A 20499-nucleotide genomic window follows, 5' to 3' on the forward strand; every position below is an offset into this window, starting at 1 on the left:
ACGGCGGCACTGTCAGTGTTTTGATCTCAGAAAAGTCATGCCTGGTTATGATAGATGGAGTAGATTACAAAGCGAAGACAGAAATCCATTGGCTTTCGAAGATACCAACATCAGTTCCCTGACCGAATGTCAGTGTGAGCAAGAGAACTGCACAGGAATCCAGGTGCACAAATTCACATGAACATTAAATTGTATCTGTTGTTCAAAGTGTTGCTTGAAGGATTCTGAAATTCCACTCGAGTTTGTAGTTATTTTCGAAACGTAACCAAAATTTCCTGACAACTAATCGTGCTTTAACATAAAAACGTACTGGGAACTACATGAAGTAACGCAGTCAAATGAGTGATCAGTAGAAATCTGCATCACCGAGCTTGTGATGTCACGTATTACTATGCACATATTTGTGACATCATAGATATGCGGGCACATCTCAGGAAGTTTAGTTTCATTATCTGTGGCAAATGAAATCACATTTTTTTTAATTTTAAAGTGAGAATGACGTTGTATGATAAATAGGTTATCACACTCCTGCATTAGGAATAAACACTATGTATTTAGCTCGCCAAGGCTTGCTAAATACAATGTTTATTCCCAGTGCAGGATAATATTTAATATTAACCATCCCAAAACACACTCACGTGAAAATCAATATATATATGCATTTTGCATCACTTACATTTCCTAGACATCAGTTTCCAACTTCATTGCAGAAACACACAACAGATTAAGCTGTCACAGACTGCCACATTTTAAAATTCACCTACCTGATAGTTCGGTTAAAAATTCTAGACATGTATATGAAGACGTTTTGTGGGCAAGTATGTTTTGGCCACGGTTGGCAATTTTCACACCTAACTAGCACTGTGGTCTGGCTGAACGTTTTGGGTGTTTCATTACCTGGTACACAAACAACAATGCAAGGATCAAACTGTGTTTCATTAGCCTGTAGATACTCAGATTGCCACCATGACGACACAAACTCCTACCTGGCTGCAGATGTTCTTGCTACTGGACTGACCATTGCTCTGGGCAGCCATGAGATCTTCATCATTGAAGATGTTGTCGGAGTCAATTCCAAGGTTACCAGCTATATCCAGCCCAAGGCGTTTGTTCAGCAGCTGTCTCTGTCGAATCAAGGACTCTTGGTCACCCAGAGCTGGAAAAGGCAAACAACAGACTTCAGTATTTGTCACATAGTGCTTGATCGGCATGTAACAAAACAGGGTTTGAAATAAAAGGGGGTTTAGGGTTTGCTCCTTGGCCCCATTTAACAAAGCTATCGTCAGTCAATTACAGTATAGGATGTACGAATATGTCAAGAAAAGTTGCGAGATCTTAGTCTTACAAGAGTTTTGTGAAACTGGGCCCTGGTTTCTAAAAACACACGGTATTCTTTCAATCCTTGTAGCATGTACCAAGGTTACAATGAAGGATAATACTTCTGTTGATGAGAATGATGAAGAAATTCTTGTTGGTAATGGTAACCATTGTTATCTTTCCTTCAAGCTTCCAATATACGCATGGAAATGTGACTTTGTAACTTTGTTAAACACATGCTTAAAAGTGCTTAATATATGTTATTGTTACGCGTTATGGGATATCTCAGTTATCACATGTACAATGGTAAAACATGTCAGTAACTTATAATATAAAAGATAACTATAAACAAACATAAGCCATCACTGAAGGGATTACAGTGTGACACAACACACCTTGTTATGCCCGAGTGAACACTGCCATCCAAAAACACACAGCATGCTTAAACCTATGATCCAATGATATATGAGGCAAAGAAGGTTTCATGAAACAACATAATTATTTCATCAAGTCTGGTCCATGACCAGACGCCTGAACCTTTATCATTTGTTCTCTCAGGTTTGAGAAAAAGGGGTTTTGCGTTATGACTTACCCATAGCAGACATGTCCACATCGTACTGGGCACCCTCAGAGCCGAGCAGTGACGTTCCATATGCCAACACCTTATTGATGTCAAAGTGGGAGAACAGGATGCGTCCAGCCACGTGTGCTGATGAGGGGGACGGGAACTCTAAACATTTGGACAAATCCAGCAAATGAATTTCTTGCCATGTTAATGATGTACTCTTACTCTTTCTTGTCAGAAATTACCTACTATTTTAACATCATTAATTTGACTGAGAATGGCTTAACGCTGCTTTAAATTATATTCCAGCAATGTCATGGCTGTGGATACCAGAAATGGGTTCATACATCTTACACATGTGTGGACTTGAACCCAAGCCTTCAGTGTGATGAGCGAATGCTCTAACAACTAAGCTATATCACAGTCCCTAAAACTGTAACGTGCACGGGCAATAACATTTAGAAACCATTAAGGTAACCTTGGTAACTGACCTGACTTAGGAGCTCCTCTGGGTTCCCACTGTGGTACATGTTTGGCAATGGCTTCTACTGCTAACCCTGCAGCAATACGAGTCTCCCAGTTATTGCTGCACAGGTAGCCATGGATCTGAAGAGTGAAGACATCAGACATTACCTGATGCAGCTGTTGGCTGAGAGGGTGCCTGACTCTTTGAATATTTCAAGTGAGGGTTTTGGTTTATTTGTTTAAGCTAACATCAGCTATGTATGTGAAGACTACAATAAACCACAAACGCATCAAGAGTAGGTATTATCAACTGTAGTAAAAATCATATGGCTGGAAAGGACAGGAAATACTGCATGGTGATGGTGTTGGTTTTTGTAACACCAGAAAAGGTCTTGCACTCATGTGAACAGTCCAACCTTAAGCTTTGTCCTGAAGAGTAAACTATTTAATCACACGGTTACTGAAAGGACCCAGAGTTTAGATCCAGCACTGAACAACAAGAGTCATCAGAAGATGACAGTCCACCTGGCTCTCACATATTAGAAAGGACAAATGATCTGACAGTTACTTAAAGTCAAACTTGATTATTTTAAGACAGTCCACTTTGTTTCCATGGAAAACGTTAAAAATAAAAATGCCAAAAATCTGTAAATAGCAAAGGGCACCACATAAGGTTCCGTTTGATATATCTATCAATTTTTGGCTCCATAGCCAAATGAATCTTAAACCAATGACAATCAGATCCTGTTACTGATAAAATAACCATGGTAAACAACGCCATGTTGGAAGATGTACCTTGGACAGAAGGTTGTGGAGCTCATATGGATGTAGCTTCTGCACCTCTCCAAGCTGGTCAGCAGCAGACTTCCGGATGAGAGGTGTAGACCCTGTGTCCAGCAACAGGAACAGGCGATCTAATCTGGAGGAAACAACCTTTTTAAAATAGCATCATTGAGTGTGTTGGGTTCTATGCCGATTTTAGCAATATTCCTGCGATATCCTGACAAGGGACACCAGAAAGCATCCACACACTGTATCTATATGGGGAATCACTGAACCCTGTAATCAGTTTGGTGCCCCACAATCATTAAAATATGTCACTACATGATCACAACTGATGTTTGAGAAACATCTCTCCCTTATGTTGTTTCAGTAACCTGTGCAGATCAGGGTTAGAATTGGTCTTCAGCAACCCTTGATTTACATATGCTGCTTGATGGACCCACTGAAATGATGTTTTTGTTTTGACTGAGTGACTACTAACCTTATGTGTAGCACATGGTCAGTAAAGTTGAGATTACTGTTGCCTGTGGGGGCTTGTTGGATTCTGTTTTGTTTTACTTTGTTTATGAATTAAAATGAGTCATTTTGAGTCTGTTTTCAAGCAATGTATCATATGCATGTACTATTGCATTCAAAAATGTAATTTTCTGAATAAAATTGATATTTTATATTTGGAGCACTTGAAATCCCCTGTAGTTTCCTTCTAATTGAAGCAAGCAGATGGACAATACACTCACCCACTGAAAGTCTCCCTTTCCAGCCATGTGGTCACATGACCAGTCATGCTTGTCAGTCCCTCCAAAAATCTCACAAGCCCGACACAAGAATTATTGTGAATTCAGCATGCCCGAAAGGGGCACTTGTGAAGGTTTCACGTCATGAATCAGGATAAGTACAAAATATCAATTTTGTTCAGAAAATTACATATTTTTGCTTATCCTCAATCATGCTTATTATGCTTACAGAATCTGATGGATATAGTGTTGGGTCAGGCCATGCTGGATTCTACTGACTGCCATATAAGTATGTCAAGTATGCACCCCTCCTAGAACTATAATGGCAGTACTTCTGTCCTGTTCTTCCAATCTTCCATCTTGTGTGCATGGACTCTGCAGAGAGTCTTGGTCTCAACAAGTCACATGACAAAGAGTGAGGTTTTATATATACTAGTTTCTTCCTCCAACTAATGATCTATAACAACTCATCATAAAGTTGAGACCCTTCTACCTGCACGTGTCTCCCTTAGAAGTACACAGTCATAATCACTCATGATAAAAAGGGGTGAGTGAAAGTCTGTGCCTTTGTGGAAACTTTAGTTGTTGTGTGACAAATGGCCCAAACTGGTGAATACCAGAGATGTCCTCCATGGCAATGTCCTGTAGGTAGTGGTTGGCAAACATTGTGTTTGATTTCCAAAAGCCGCCCCCCATTACAGATTTTCGCAAGTAGTTTCCATATAGAGCAAGTGTCTATACCGAGACTCTCACTATGTGAGGATTGGAAGCTTGCAGAGGTGCAAGTCCTGCAGCTTTGTAGGCCCTCAGTATAACGGCTCTCATCCGTACTGAGAGGGTGTTGTAGGAAACTTATGTAGGTGTCTCAGAAGACAATGGAATGAATACGTGCTTGGGACTTATACAGATGTTGTGAAGCAAGTTCCATGCTTCTCCACATTGATACAGGTTGACTGTAGTAACTGAGATCAATGAAACATCGTAAATAATCTTGCTGACTTCCTCACTACTTGTGTATGGCAACCTGCCTGATGCTTGGAGATGAATTGTTGGTTCTTCTTCAAAGTAAGTACAGTAGATAGCATCATCTTATGCTCTTTGAAGTTGGAATCTATGGCGTTAAACAGCGAACATTGGCATGCTCCTTCCACATGAGTTGGTCTAGTAGAATAATTTGCATGAACTGAATGTGTTTGCACATGCATACCTGCATTTTGAAGGATGCACATCCATGTTTGACAGTGATGATGATCCGTATGTCAAGCTGTAGTGTCCTAACAAAATGTGTGGTGGACCCTTCAAGCAGAGGTGCTGATGGTGCCTGAGAGCAGTCGCTGAGTCGAGTAAATCTCCGAGCGTTGAAGGACAGGATATGTTGATGCTGATACTTTGTCACAGTATGGAAACCTGTAGATAAGTTGATTAGATACTGGTGTAAATGGAGGAAAGGTCAAGATGTTGAAGTCATTGTTGATCATCTTGTAGGTGAGGATGTCACTGGACTCCTTCGATGGTGAAGTGTGGTGTAGTCTCATTGTAATCCAAGATGTGATCTCTGTGTTTGAGAAGAAAACTTCTTTTTTCTCTGATGTAGGCCTGTGACGTGTATCCATGTCTGAGGAGTCATCTCTATTCTTCCGCATTCACCTCTAATGCATTCGCAAGTGGTCCGAAAGGGTTCATTGAACGTTGTCCTTGCTATTTTCAGGAGTATTAGCCATTTTCTCAAGTTAGAGTCAGCCACTGCCCTTGTATCAATAGTAAACTTCAAAATTTTAATGGGTCATTTTTTATTCTAATGTGCAAATGGCCCATGGCCCCTGCTTTTCCCAATCCCAGTGGATTCTTTCTTCCTCAAATCGACGCTCCATAGGTTCATCATGTTGAGTGATGTATGGAGATTCGCAGAAGATGCATCCGACATGCAAAGTGTAGATGCCGTGGAAGTCTGTGTTGATAGTAGATTCTCTGCAGATAGCAGTGTTGTTGCAGACGCAGATAGTGAAGGTTTAGCAGACGCTGAATGTTGAGCTGTCTTGCTGATGCTCTGTACCTCAGGGAGTAGGACCGTCTAGGCAGGCAATGGAGGAGAGAGTGACAAGCATTGCTGGTCATATGACCGTATTGGTGGAAAAAGGGGGGCTTTCGGTGGGTGAGTGTACTATATGTCTGCTTCAGTTAGAAGGGAAATTCATGGGATTTCAAGTTTTCCACTATCTTTGCAAAGAGGGAGGAAATAAGCATAATAAGCATGAATCAGGATAAGGAGAAAAATTTAAATCCACAAATGCGTACACCAAAGTGTCAACCAATGATCATGATCATTTAGGACGTAAACATCTATGTACTGCAGGACAATCAAACCACTGGAGGATGAAATATAGTGAAAGCTACTGGAGGCTTTTTGTCCCATGTTCAGACTATTGGTTGCAGTGCCAAATCTTCCAGAGGACCCGACCATAATCTAACTGTTTGCCCTGTGTTCCAACCTGTCCCAGCCTGTTCCAACCTGTCAGCCTTTAATTATCAGGAACATGGTAAACAAACATGGTGTCTATGCAGATATTAATCTTTCAAAGACTATCTACCTCTGAATGACTCTGATTAACCAATCACAATCCAGTATTTGCTGAAGTCATGGTACAGTGTCTGTTAATGGCACATGAAAGTTCTTTTTAAATCACTGACCAATCCTCGTGTTTACAAACGGCATACAAAATTCAAAATTAGGTATGTCGTATTATACTATACTTGAAGGGCAAACAAAAACTAACTTTCATATTTTGGAAACAAAAGAACATAGATTTCAGTGGCAAAAAATTTAAGGTGATCGATGGATAAAGCATAAAAAGTGTGTTACGAAAAAAAAAATCAAACACAAACTCTGAGAACTAAATATTTATCCAAATAAAGATGATAAATCATGATGAAAAGCTGTATTCCTGAAGTTATGAACTGACATTACAGGCCTCTTTCATGTCATCTTGCAACCAGTTTTGTACCGTCCAGAAGAGAGTTAAACAGTGCAGTGCACAGCCAACATAAACCCTTAACATGCAGCAAGGTCATGTATGGGTAGCTGACATAGAACAGACGTAATTTCAAGGAAGAAAGGTAGCTTCACACGCTAATCCATTAAGATACATGTTTCCTCTGTCCTTGACTGGACATTAAACTATTGCAATAGTCTTTTTCTCCTGGAAATGTCTTATCTGAAGTCATTTCCCAAATGAATACATAGTTTACATGAAATGTAAACAAGCTGAAGCAGTTTCAGTTTCTTTAAATAACTGACAAGAATTCAAGAAACTTGAAGACCAGATTAACTACAGGAGGTAACAGGGGCAGATAACTTTAAATCAAAGTGAATGAATTGGGTGCTTAGTGTATTTTGTGCTGTGCAGTTATAAATAGAAATCAATTACTAAGCTATCGACAGTCACACATACTATGGATGCATTGATAGTTTTTGTTTTAACCATCGATTAATTGCTATGTGAAGCTCAACAATTCAATGCATCATTACAGTCCAACAGACTTCCAGATCAGGCGCATACTTGCATAGCAAAATAAATCATCACTGCCGAATCACTTTCCATAAAAAATGCATGAACATTTGTGTTCAAACCAAGCACTACCACACGCTGTGAAATTGAAAAACCAAAGTGTCAAGTTCAGCGCATTTAGTTTTGCTCTTTGTAGATATTTGTTCATTGACTGATTGCACACATCACTCATCAGCCAAATTTACTCAGTGTACAAAATATAGGTCTTGTTATTATGCTCACTGTTACTTAGACACATACCGCCACTGTTGTCAGATTTTGTAACGTCTTACAGAATTTAGGCAGCTAATGAGTGAATGAGTGAGTTTGGTTTAATGACACTTTTTAGTTCTAGCAATTTCACAATGGGGGACACCAGAAGTAATCCTTGATATCTCCAGGGTATACATTCCGTTGAATCTCCATTATACCATGGATGCATCTACAGCTAAGCCCGATAAGTTTATTATCTCCCTTGGCTGGCGTTCTATCCAATCAAGTGTGTTTGGAACGAACCAATCACAACTCACTCTCGCTTTTGTGAGTTGCACTGCAAACAAACCTTTGCAGCTGCGACTGCTATCTTTGTTGACACAGACAAGTTCATTTGTAATTGCAGCTTAGCTGTCTGGCTACTGTGAGAATGTGAAGCTTGCAAAGGGAGGTAACATACGAACAAAATTTTCGGACTAAGCCATAGATGCATCCAGGGCATAGTTGAGACTTATCGTAGCCCTGGAGATATCAAGGATGACCAGAAGTGGGTTTCACACATTGTATCCATATGATGGGAATAAAACTTAGGCCTAGATTTTCGCAGCTCTCTCAGCGCTAAGATAGTTATAAGTTAATGTTAATGTATGGCACTTACAAGTATCTTAGCGCTAAAACAGCTTAAAAAATCTAGACCCTGGGTCTTTGGCATGACGAGCGAACACTTCAGTTACTAGGCTACCCCACTGCCCATGAAAGCTAATGAAAAAATACAATTTAGAAGTCATCTGAAATGATGACCACATAAATAAGCAGAATTTTTTCAAATTGTCATCTAATGAAAATACCCAGTAGGCTCTCAGTCTAAAAGTCACCTAATTGCCAGTACACAAAGTCAGGCTTCCAAACCACTTAACCAGCGAGACTTCCACAAAGTAGTCCTATTCACAGACCTTGTGTACCACTCTGAGCAAATGCGAACTGCCATGGCTCCAACAGCCAAAACGTATAAATGCACAATGCCATTCAGAAAGTGGTGAAATGCGACTAGTTATATCCGGTATTACATTTTCTCTGTAAAGTGTAAATTCTAGTACTCTTAAGTTTGCACTCAGTGAAACAGTGCGTTGTAAATAATATCTGAACCAGGCTATATAATGATCAACTGCATGAGAGACAATACTATGACTTGTGTCAAAGTGGTCAGCAAGCCTGACCAAGCGATCCTGTTTGTTGCCTTTCACGAAAAGTATGTACTTTCATGGGTGACATGCTGAACTGAGAGGGAGAAGCATACTGCTAACCTTCAGCAGTGTATGAAATAGTGTCTACCCAGTGGCCCACTGCTTGTTAGTTACATGGTTGGCTTACAACTTTAATTAATACCCAGCCCTGTGGGCTAATCCATTTTTCATGAGTATATATTTTACCATGTCATTGACTATGGGTGATATTTTGAAATTTATACTTTAAAAAAAGGGGAACTGTACTTTCAATGTACGATTGTTGAAACTGGGAGATATTTGGGACTGAATCATTGTTGATACAATAATAATGGAAGTTTTGAGAATGCGTCACCACATGGATTTCATTCACAGCAAAGCTGTTTGTTCAGTTATCCCCCTTGTTAGTTGACTGGAGTATGACATGAAAATTCCAGGTTTACAATTTTCAGTCAGTAGTGTGTGATTCGACCCTGAAAACCCTGACCTTGCACAGATGAAAGAAAATTATCTGAAAAAATTGTCTACAGTGATTTATCGACCTGCCTTAAGATTCATAATGAAACCCCATGCACGTGTAGGAGGCTCCCACGTTGTGCACGCGCTTCCCATGCATTGTGTTTGCATGTGGTGATAACATGAAATGATGCTGCACACACAAGATGAATGTCATTGTAATGTTTCTCAATGGCTTATCTTTCTACCAGACTTCAAAGTTCTGGTGTTTCTAACAATAGTTGCAAAAAATCGTGAATATAACCAAAAATGCATCTTTTCACCAGTTCAAAGGGGAACAGGTTTCCAAATTACATCTTATGATTGTTGTTTGCTTACAAACTTGTACTGATAGTTAATGGAATATCAGTTAATCAGATCATTATCCTTCAATTTTCATTAATTGTCATGGGATTTATGTCACATATAAACAATGAATTAAGGACAAGGTTACAAGTAAAGAACCATCATGAACACGGCACAATACAGAACCCGCAGCTTCAACATCTTTGGTCGCAGATATATCAATATTGTCAAGAATAAACAAAATGGTCAGAGACATTTTTTGTGTTCATATTGATAATTAGCAAACACTGAAATGATACCTTTGATTCTTTCATGGCTAATCATTCTGATCAGAATAGTCAGTTATTTATATTTATCAGTGAATGGAAGCAACTGTCATCATGTGAAATAACGCACGAGCAAACACTGACAATCAAACTGCCATAGGAATATACTTAAAAATATCAGTCCTACATAAAATATGACATTATTATCTAGACAAGTCACCATTTTTTAACACACGTCAAACGGAAGAGTGTACAGCTGTTAAATGCTGTTGAATGAACATTCTTACACTCTAATTACCTCGTGGTCATACGTTTGCTTTAATGGCAATGTAGATGTGAAGAATTCAGACGGGTTTGTCTACGTCAGCTGGAGGTCGGCGGTAAATATTTCCCTTAGGATGACACCCTTCAACCGGATGCTGCCATGTCAAGTCGAGAACTGAAGCAACCTCTTTCGAGACAGCAGCAGTATCCGTATGGATATAAACTTGCTGAAATCCACTATATTTTTCGTCTAAAAGATTGTAAATGCAAGTATTTTGCAAGAAGTTGAGCACATTTTTACTCTGAAAGACAACAGGGTTGACAATCAGTGCTTTTGGAGTTAAACTTCCCGAGACCCTGCCCGTTCCGCGGCGAACATTTATACTGACGGCCATGTTGAACCTCTTGCCTGAAATAGCAGTGTACGAAGATGTTGATTGGCCAGAAAACCAAGAGTGTCATTACTTTTGACCAATGAAAACTGTCTGGATTTATTGACGCTTTGTGGTAGTCGCTACAAATATCATTGGTCACCCTTTATCATAAAGGCAAGCATTATGTCTCAATTTATTTATCGCCTCTTCCATGCACCCCCCCCCATACGACTGATGAAGGAACGCTAAATCTAAAGCACAAATATATTAGAACAACGAAAATCGCCTTGGTGTCACAACAGCTCCCTACAGGGTTCTTATACAAAGAAAGAGCGAGAGGTCATATGGCAGCACAGTGTAAGAAGTTTAACAACCCTACGCATGATTGATCTTGTTCCGTTGAAAACTTTCTTTACATATCCATTTGAATGAAACGATCCATTCATCTATAGAATGTCAGTCTGTAGGAATTGAAAGAGTACTAATTTTGATGAAAATGACACTTCTCGAAAAGATTAATTCAAATTCGTCTGTCTACAACAGATTTACAATGCCAAATAGTGTACCAAAAGTAAATGTAATAACAATTACACAAACTAGATACCATTTTAAAATAAAGTAGGGAATATTCCATTTTGCGAGCATACATCTAGCCAGTCCCAATGCGGGACGTTGTTATATTTGAGATGGCAGTTACGTAGTACTGTTTGTCGTCATTCGAGTGTATATATTTGTGTGGAATCCTCGTTGGCTATGCGGTTAGATTGCTGACTTGCTGTACTGACAATGTATAGATCGCCTGACTCTGGGTTTGAATCCCTCAATGCACCTCTCCACTGGCACTGACATTTGTACTATAATGAAACTCCAGATCCACTGTTTCATTCGACTGTTTCGAAAAGGCTTTGTTTATTCACATGTTCATATTTCAAAATATTCCCACATGCTTGTGATAGATGCACTACTATCCACGCGGGCTAAAAGGAATTATTTAAAATAAGGTAGAAGGGCAATCTTGTATAATAATTTAGTATGGCGATTCAGGACCTTCGGATCTTGCTCATTTTTAGTTTCATACCTGCTCTATTTTAGTGAGTGAGTTGAGTTTTACGCCACTTTTAGCAATATTTTCGCAATATCGCGGTTGGGGACACCAGAAAACGACGGGGACACCAGAAATGGATTTCAGTGCATCATGTAGGGAATCGAACACGGGTCTTTGGCTTGGCGAACGAACACTTTAACCACTAGGCTACCCCACCGCCCTTCTGTTTCAGTTTATGAACTCCGGATTCCGTCAGTTCATGATTTATGTATTCTCTTAATTTATGAACAACGTATTGTCTATTTATTAAATGTCACGATGCCGAGGTGCTTACTGCATGAATTTCAATAGGATTCATATATGGACCAGCTAGCGCTGCCCTTTGGACTGCCATATATCAACGAAGTTAACATCATCTTACAACCTGCGCAGAGGCATGCTGCTTTCCACTGTCAAAAGATAGAAACTGTTCCAAAGTGCATAAATCGGAACTGACTCACCACATATCCACGATATACTACATGCAATAATCCTTAAGAAGACTTATTTAGCAAAACACTGTTTTTCTCGAAGCTGTGTTCGAATCTAAATCGTCCCGATTATTTGAGCTGTGTGGATGTTCACAGTAGTGATCGTCCGGATAGATAGATTGTTCTTCTGTAAATAATCTAGTCCGGACCAGACAATCCTGTGATGAACCGCATGAACATTGATATACGCTAATGGGATATGATGACATGTGTCAACCAAATCAGCGAGACTGACCACCTTATCCCTTTAGTCGCCTTTTACGACAAGCATGGGTTGCTGAAGACCAATAAAGTTATCAATACCCGGATCTTTACAGTGTGATTAAAGTTATTAATACCTGGATCTTAATACCCTGTGATCGCAGGGAATGACAGGTCTCTGACAACCTTTGACACTGGATGGATTATTTCTCTACCCACTACGGCAGTCAAATTAACTTAGAATGTACTAATGATTATATACATGATATAAAGGATTTCTCAGAATCTGTAAGAGAAACAAGATTGGAGATTATTCGCAGCCTCGAGGCGCTGAAGAACGACACGGTCCGGGTCTTGATGACATATTGGTTGAATACCTTAAACATTCCTCTCGCGTAATCGTCCTATCCCCCGAGATGATATTGAACAGTGTGCACGAAAAGGGTATATTTCCAGAGACAAGAATAATAATCTCTGTTCAGAAGAAAGGTGACACCTCTACCTCCAACGACTACAGAGCAATAAGCCTCCTGAGTATACTCAGCAAGGTCTTCGCGTACATCCTGAATCAGCGATTAGTCTGCCGGGCTGACGTGCTGAGTAAACTTTCTGAGTGTCAGTCAGGTTTTCGAAAAGGATATTCAATTTTGTTTTGAATTCTATCATCCAGAGTAATCTTTCTTGCAGATGTGGTAAATTCTATGTAGCTTTTGTTGATTTCTCGAAAGCTTTCGATTCTGTTCACAGACATTTACTTTAAAACGGTATTATATAAACATGGTCTGAGTCGTAAAATGGGTAAAATGTTAGAGTGTGTCTATAATAGTGCAAACTCCTGTGTTCGTTCAAATGGTACTTTATCTAGTGAGTTTGATCGTCCGATAGGAGTCAGACAAGGGTGTATGCTCAGCCCATATTTGTTTCAGTTTTACATAAATGAATTAGTTAATGTAACAGAAAGTGAATGTCGGTATGGCGTGCAGCTACATCCAGATGTTATTCATGTTTTCCTTCTTTTATTTGCTGATGACCTTATTTTGTGTAGAAACAGTGTGAGAAGTCTACAATTTAAACTAGATATATATTCTTAGCAGGTTCTGTAGAAAATGGGAGTTGTCAGTCAGTATGTATGTAACTAAGATTGTAGTTTTTTAGAATAGCGGCGGTTTATCCCGGTTTGAAAGATGGTTTAATAATGGTTGTGTTGTTGAAGCTGTTTCAGGATATCGTTATCTTGGATTAGATTTCAGTAATTAATTATAGTGGTCAAAAACGTTTAACAATATTTCTAATCAAGCAAGAAAAATGCTGTCATTACTTCTAGGTTGTGTACATCCTTTAAAACCACACCTGCGCCATCTGTACTTCAAATTATTCGATGCAAAAATACCATCAATTCTCCACCCACGGGGCTGACATTCGGGGGCTTAATAATATGGAAGTACTGGAAAAAAACATATCTTTGATAGGCATTCTAGAAGTTAAGTAGATGAAGAATGAGGACTATGATTTATGGACATACAACTTCTTTTATTCAGTGAGTGCGACGTTTCGACATAGACACTAATGTCGTTGTCAAGCAAACCGACAACGACATTATTATCTATGTCATAAACCATAGTTGTCATTCTACTGGAAAAAAACGTTTTGCGAACGTTTTTGTAAACGTTAAGTTATCAGCGTCTAACAATGCAGTATTAGCCGAGTGTGGTAGATATCCTGGTCAGCTAACTGCTATTTTAAAATGTATTTTAATATTAGATGAATATTACTAACATGTATGAATACCGTTTGCCTCGGAAATGTCACAATATGCTGCGTGTGTATGACGAGCATGGCTATGAGAACTGGGCTACCAAAGCTAGAAATATCATATTCAAATTACGTTTGGGTGATGTTTGGTTATCACATACCTGGGAAGATGAACAGTTCTTTTGAGCGACTGAAAGATAATTTTCTGCAAGTTTGGCACAGCAATTTATCTTAGAGCTAAAAAATGTCTATGTATTGTAACTTCCACTTAACGATTTCCACTAACTCATATTACTGTATCCAAATATAGATCTCGTTTATGACGATTTAGGTTAAGTTGCCATTGGTCAGAAATTGCAGGAGGTCGCTACTATAATATTCCCCTGCAACAAAGAAAATGCGAAATGTGTAACTTAAACGTAATTGAAAATGAATACCACTTCTTACTTATCTGTCCAGCCTACATTGAATTATGACGAAAGTATCTGCTGACGCAGTTCTATCTTTTTCCCAACATACTACAATATAATTCCTTGCTATCATCCAAAACTGTAGACATGATCTTGAAGATTGCTAAATATTAGTTATATGCTTTTCAAAAACGGAAATCAGTCTGGTTATGTTCAGATTGTATATGCTGTGCACGTTACCATTATTATTGCATGTATATTTCATGTCTGCACCTATGAGGTATTATTGTACTCATAGGTCCATGACCTCACACTGGTGGATACTACTGCGACATGCGTTGACATAAAATACACTAAGAGACATGAGACTCTTTTGTCCTTTTTCATAATTTGGTAGGTTAGGAACACGCTTTCTTATATGAAGGTGTTTCACTTAGCACTTCAAGATTGGGGATCCGTCATGAAGTTTATTTTCATATCATCTACCATAGCCAACGTAAATCAGTGAATATAACGACGGGTAGTAATTTTTCTAGCCTTGCTTCAAGGCGTTTCTTAATGCCAAGTCGATGGATAAATACTAATTCTATATCCTTTAAAGAGGCACGTCTAGATTAGGACGCCAGTTAGAGTGAAAGTTTGTTCTTTTTATTGATATTTTTTAATATAGAAATTATCACTGAAACTGTTATTTATTACTTAAGACATTTGAACAAGTCTATAATTTTGCGTGTACTGTCCGCTGATACACGGTATACCGTTACTGTATACATCCACATGTATGACGGTAAAGGTGCAAAATCTAATTTCGTCGGGACAACAGATGTCTGAAAATGAATCTGATTGCATTCATACAGGTGACAACATGCAGTGTGAATACACACTACAACAGGTCCAACATGTGCAGCCACACCAGGACACTACTCCATGATTGGAACATATTTTTATTGACGTGTCAATATTGAAGGAGAAAGAGGACCACTCAACCATTATGTCATACATATAGTTATCATACTGAGCACAGGCATAGAAATATGTAGCATGCATCTATCTATCTATCTATCTATCTATCTATCTATCTATCTATCTATCTATCTATCTATCTATCTATCTATCTATCTATCTATCTATCTATCTATCTATCTATCTATCTGTCTGTCTGTCTGTCTGTCTGTCGGTGAGGGTAGCCTAGTGGTTAAAACATTTGCTCGTCACGCCAGTGACCCTGGTTCTATTCCCCACATGGGTTCAATGTGCCAACCTATTTCTGGCGTCCCCCGCCGTGATATTGCACTACTATCTACTATCTAACTATCTCTTTGTGTGTGTGTGTGTGTGTGTGCGTGTGCGTGCATGCTGCGTGCGTACATACTTGATTGATTACCGAATGATAGGTACAATGTGTATTCGCTCCTGTTACACACACACACATTCACAAAACAAATCCACACTGCATGTACTCAACCCCACTAAACTGCATGTAAGACTAACTAGACACTTGAGACATCCAGATTCTCACCCCTTGTTCAGTGTTTGCTGAGTTCCAGGACACCTACTTGGACACAAAGTGGCATTCCTCCGTAACCAAGATTTGTTAATCAGGAGTTTTGTTTAAGACCGATGATTTCAAGCAAGAATACTTCCGTCTAGATAACAGAGGCACTGAAGAAGCAACGCTTTCAGTATTTTTTCTAAACCATTGCCATGAATACACATGACAAAATAGCTCCGTGACCCGCTTATAGCGGTGGCATTCAACTGACTGTAGATACCGTCAACATGGTATAACCATACATATCTGTATAGTGTGTTGATGACATGGGCGTCTGACGTTAAACTGTGATACATATTTCATATTGCATTACACACAGATAGTTCAATATATGGGTCTATGTTTAATATATTTATGTAGCCCAAGGTTATTTGACAAAACCAGTGCGCATAGCTAGCTGGTCCAAATGTAAAACAAGTTTTTGTAAACGAGAAATTACACACGGAAAACAACATAATTTCTGCTTCAAAATACTGATCTTTAGTTCACCATGCATGAAATCAGCAAACACAATCCAGTGATCAACAGCATGAGCATCGATACAATGACGTGTCATTCAAGTCAGTGAGCCTGAGCACCTGGTCCAGTTAGTAGCCATTTAAGATAAGCATGGGCTGCTGGAGATCAATTCTGCCCCGATCTTCACGGGTATACTGCAGTTACGCAGCTTAGACACTTTCCACACCTTATGTTCAAAACATTACATTTCTCTATCACATACAGTTATAGATGAGGGATCAACAGCAAAACTCCGTGACAAAAGTGAGCTAATCCAGACATTTCTTACTCCTGAAGATTTATGTGGAAAAAACCGCCCACATTAACGGGGTTGTACACTTAACACTGGTTTTGAAGGAAGTGAAAATATCTAAATATCGATGCTTCAAAAGTTGAATTCTTTACGAGATATTCATTATGAGCGTCAGCTTCGATTGGTATGTGTAGGCTAAAACTTTTTGTATAGCTGTGTACAATGAACCCTCGTCTAACCGGACACTTTCCCACAGGAAACCCACCTCCCTTCGATGTGGTTGAGTATTCCAGTTGTATGGCGGTATCCTGTAAATGATCTAGTCTGGGTCAGGTAATCCAGTGACTGATATCACGAGCAATATTTTGACCTTTTTTTCCAAGTTGTTATATTTTGTTTAGTGTGACCTGTATTGTGAATTAGGTGTCCCTTCAGAAACTGTATAGACCGAGTGTATATCCGAAGGCACCTAGATTTTCTATCAGATATTTCCCCAGTAAGGGATCCATTTTCAACGGCTCTACTTTTTCCCAGTTGCCAGCATAATATTCTAGGGTATTCAAAGCACGTTTGGTAAATTCGTCGGATTGTGTCGAATAAATAATTCACGTGGTTCCTGTGCGCGAGAAACACGAACGTAGTGACTAAGCCATAAGAAATGAGGAGACGTGTGACTTTCATTCTGAAATGAGCAGTGAACTGCTCGAAAGAATATACCAGTTAACGTTTCAGTAGAGTGTATGCTCAGTGAGAATCAATTTGTTTTAATGTAGTTTAGTGTTAACCAGGACGATATTCCTTGAAGATGCGGCCATTGTTGAGCCAGCTCCTAAAGGCATTATACGTCCGTTTCCGCGACTATTGCAAATAGCACACCATATCGCTCAAGCATGCATAAAATATCTTCCTGAAACGCCTCTTCTCTCCCTCCCCCGACCCTTAAGTCTGCTCTGTCCCCACCCAAACGCAACCCTCAACTTAATTGAGATTATGTTTCTAACACGTATTTGTTTCAAAAATGGCTTACATGTTCACGAACTAGTCACTATACATGTCACCAGGCACTGATCATTGGGCCTCAAGTACATCCATTTATTCAAAGTCACAGACATAACTTCACGCTTCAGCAATAATGCCCGTCCACATGTCACTCGTGTTATGACAGATTTCATGAGACAGCAGAAATTTCCGGTATTCTCCTGGCTAGCTTTTTGTCCGGGCCTGCCCCTTATCGAGCACGCCTGGGATGAAATGGAGGGACGTCTCTACGTCAAACCCAGAATCAGTCGTTGACTTTTAGCTGAAATGGAGCAAGAGTTGGTTCAGACAATCCAGTGATTCCCAAAGGTTCCTTTAATCTCTTAGTGCTGTCTACCCGTCGTCTTTGTTTAGCGTTGCATCAACGCCAATGGCGGACGCACACGATACTTAATTTGTGGACTTTTGACATCACATCTCATCAAGGACATGTTACGATGTCTAATGTCAAATCATAAACAATTCATTTCGATATTATCCTGTCAACATGTACAATTAAACGGCGATCAATGAAAACACTGCAAACCATGCTATTATCATTTAGCATTACAAAAAGAAATGACATCAAATAATGCACAGTTACTTTATTCCACTAGTATATATGGACATGCTCCAAGTGTATACGATGTTCTGCCTAAAACTTCAACAGACTAAAACAACAAAATGCATGGTCCAGTTCACAGCTAATCCCCTGTCCCTTACCTAAAGTGCACTGGATGGACTAGACCGACTAGTTAGATTTAATTAGGCCAAGTGGAACAAACGTTAAAGAAGTTATGGGTGTATGATGAACTGTGTATTGACATATAATTATCATGGCATGTAATATGTCAATATTTTATATGACTTTTCAAAAATACCTGGTATTGTAGTATGTATCTTATAACAACGTCAGTACTGGAGTCAGTTTGAAATGTCAGAACGTAATGTCAGGAAGTGGTCGACAGCATCCAGAAATTCCAGTGGTGCTTTGTGCCTCGTGAGCAGCTTGACCTTTAGTCTCGTCAGTCGATTCTCTGTCGCCCTGTCGACACGTTTTCTTGTGTCAGCAGTCTCAATCTTTTCAATCGCTTCATTTCATCTGCAGTTGGGTGGCGATTGGCAACCTCGGATTAAGACTGAATTTCATTTTTACTGAAGTTTTTATCAGGTAATTATTCTATATTAAATCTTTAAAATTATAACTGTTGCACGACTCCACTGATTTGGTGAGCTTGGATGTTACTGTACACACATAATGCTCTTTCATTTTGTAGTTAACAAGTAGTTACGGTTACTGAATCTGCTTTTATCCTCTAGCCCCTGTATTCCTCTACTCCCATCTACATCCCGCCCTTTGGATGTTCCATTATACCAAGGGGTTGTTTCATTACTACCGTAGGTACATGTATGTGCATAATTCTACATTGACTTTTTGTAGAAGTTTTACATGTAGAAGTTTGGGGAGATAACCAATTACAACCCAAGTATTACAACCCAAGCTTCTTTGAGTGGTATTTTAGAAGCTGGGACGTACAATTATGTTGATTATTGTTCTTTTCTTTATTACACCCAGGATGTATGCATTTCCCCCAGTTTTTATTGCCACTTCCTGCTTGACCATGGTACAAAAATCTGTATGGAAACGTCGCACTCACGAAATAAAATAAGTTGCTATCCATAAAGTTTGTTCAACGTTGTAACCCAAGCCGCCTGAGAGCCGCTAAGAGGTTAAAACTCGTGTGACGCATCCTATCTGGTACCCGTGAAGGTCTCGGGGAAGAACAGACCTTCAGCAACCCATGCTTACAATAAAAGGTGACTATGCTTGTCGTAAGAGGCGACTAACGGGATCGGCTTGTCAGGCTCGCTGACTTGGTTGACACATATCATCGGTTCCCAATTGCACAGATCGATGCTCATGTTGTTGATCACTGGATTGTCTGGTCCAGACTCGATTATTTACAGGTCGTCGCCATAAAGCTGGAATATTGCTGAGACAATATGAGAGAATATTGCTAAAAGCGGCTTAAAATTAAATTGCCTCATTTTTGAGTCAAAATGTCTAAAACGGTCAGCCAATGACTCTCTCTTACCAACCTTGCTTATCGTCAAATGATTTATGCTCAAGACAACATGCGAACGCTAAAACAGCAAGCGAACGTTCATGTAATGATGTCAGTTCAATCCCATACTAAACGTACTGATGTGCACTTAGGCCATCTGCATGAACGTTTATGCGAGGTAAAAAACAATGAATCAGAGTGTAAGATCCACAGAGTTGCACTGCAGCTGTTGTAACACTGTCACTGCTGCAGGTTATATGACTCATCATTCATTAGATGGATCATCTTCAGAGATGAACATTTGATGGATGCAAGAATGACAGAAACACCATTTATATATAGTTATCGTTGAAAGTAACCTTCGATGGCTAAAACTGCATCTTCTCACCACGGTATCTTTACTAGATATGTAAGTTGGTTGTTTGTTTAACGCCGCACTCAGCAATATTCCCGCTACATGGCGGCGATCTGTATATAATCGAGTCTGGTCCTATGACCAACAGCGTGAACATCGATCATTGACATGTGTCAACCAAGTTAGCGAGCCTGACCACCCGATCCCGTTAGTCGCCTCTTTCGACAAGCATTGGTTGCTGAAAACCAATTCTATCCCGGATCTTCACGG

General features: G+C 39.5%; 1 protein-coding gene across 2 annotated transcripts in view; it reads right to left on the minus strand.

The window, feature by feature from the left end:
- The window catches only part of LOC137283482 (TATA-binding protein-associated factor 172-like), a 46101-nt gene extending 35570 nt beyond the window's left edge, over positions 1-10531 (minus strand). For both annotated transcript variants that reach the window (XM_067815007.1, XM_067815006.1), the window contains exons 1-5: positions 10211-10531; positions 3143-3266; positions 2374-2488; positions 1910-2047; positions 987-1156 (exon numbers count right to left, since the gene is read on the minus strand). In XM_067815007.1, coding sequence (XP_067671108.1) covers positions 987-1156; positions 1910-2047; positions 2374-2488; positions 3143-3266; positions 10211-10221 — 558 coding nt within the window. In that variant the 5' untranslated portion in view covers positions 10222-10531. The remainder of the gene's footprint in view (positions 1-986; positions 1157-1909; positions 2048-2373; positions 2489-3142; positions 3267-10210) is intronic.
- Between the last annotated feature and the right edge of the window lie 9968 nt (positions 10532-20499).

The sequence above is a fragment of the Haliotis asinina genome, chromosome 5 (assembly GCF_037392515.1).
Source record: "Haliotis asinina isolate JCU_RB_2024 chromosome 5, JCU_Hal_asi_v2, whole genome shotgun sequence".
NCBI classification, from domain to species: Eukaryota; Metazoa; Mollusca; class Gastropoda; order Lepetellida; family Haliotidae; genus Haliotis; species Haliotis asinina.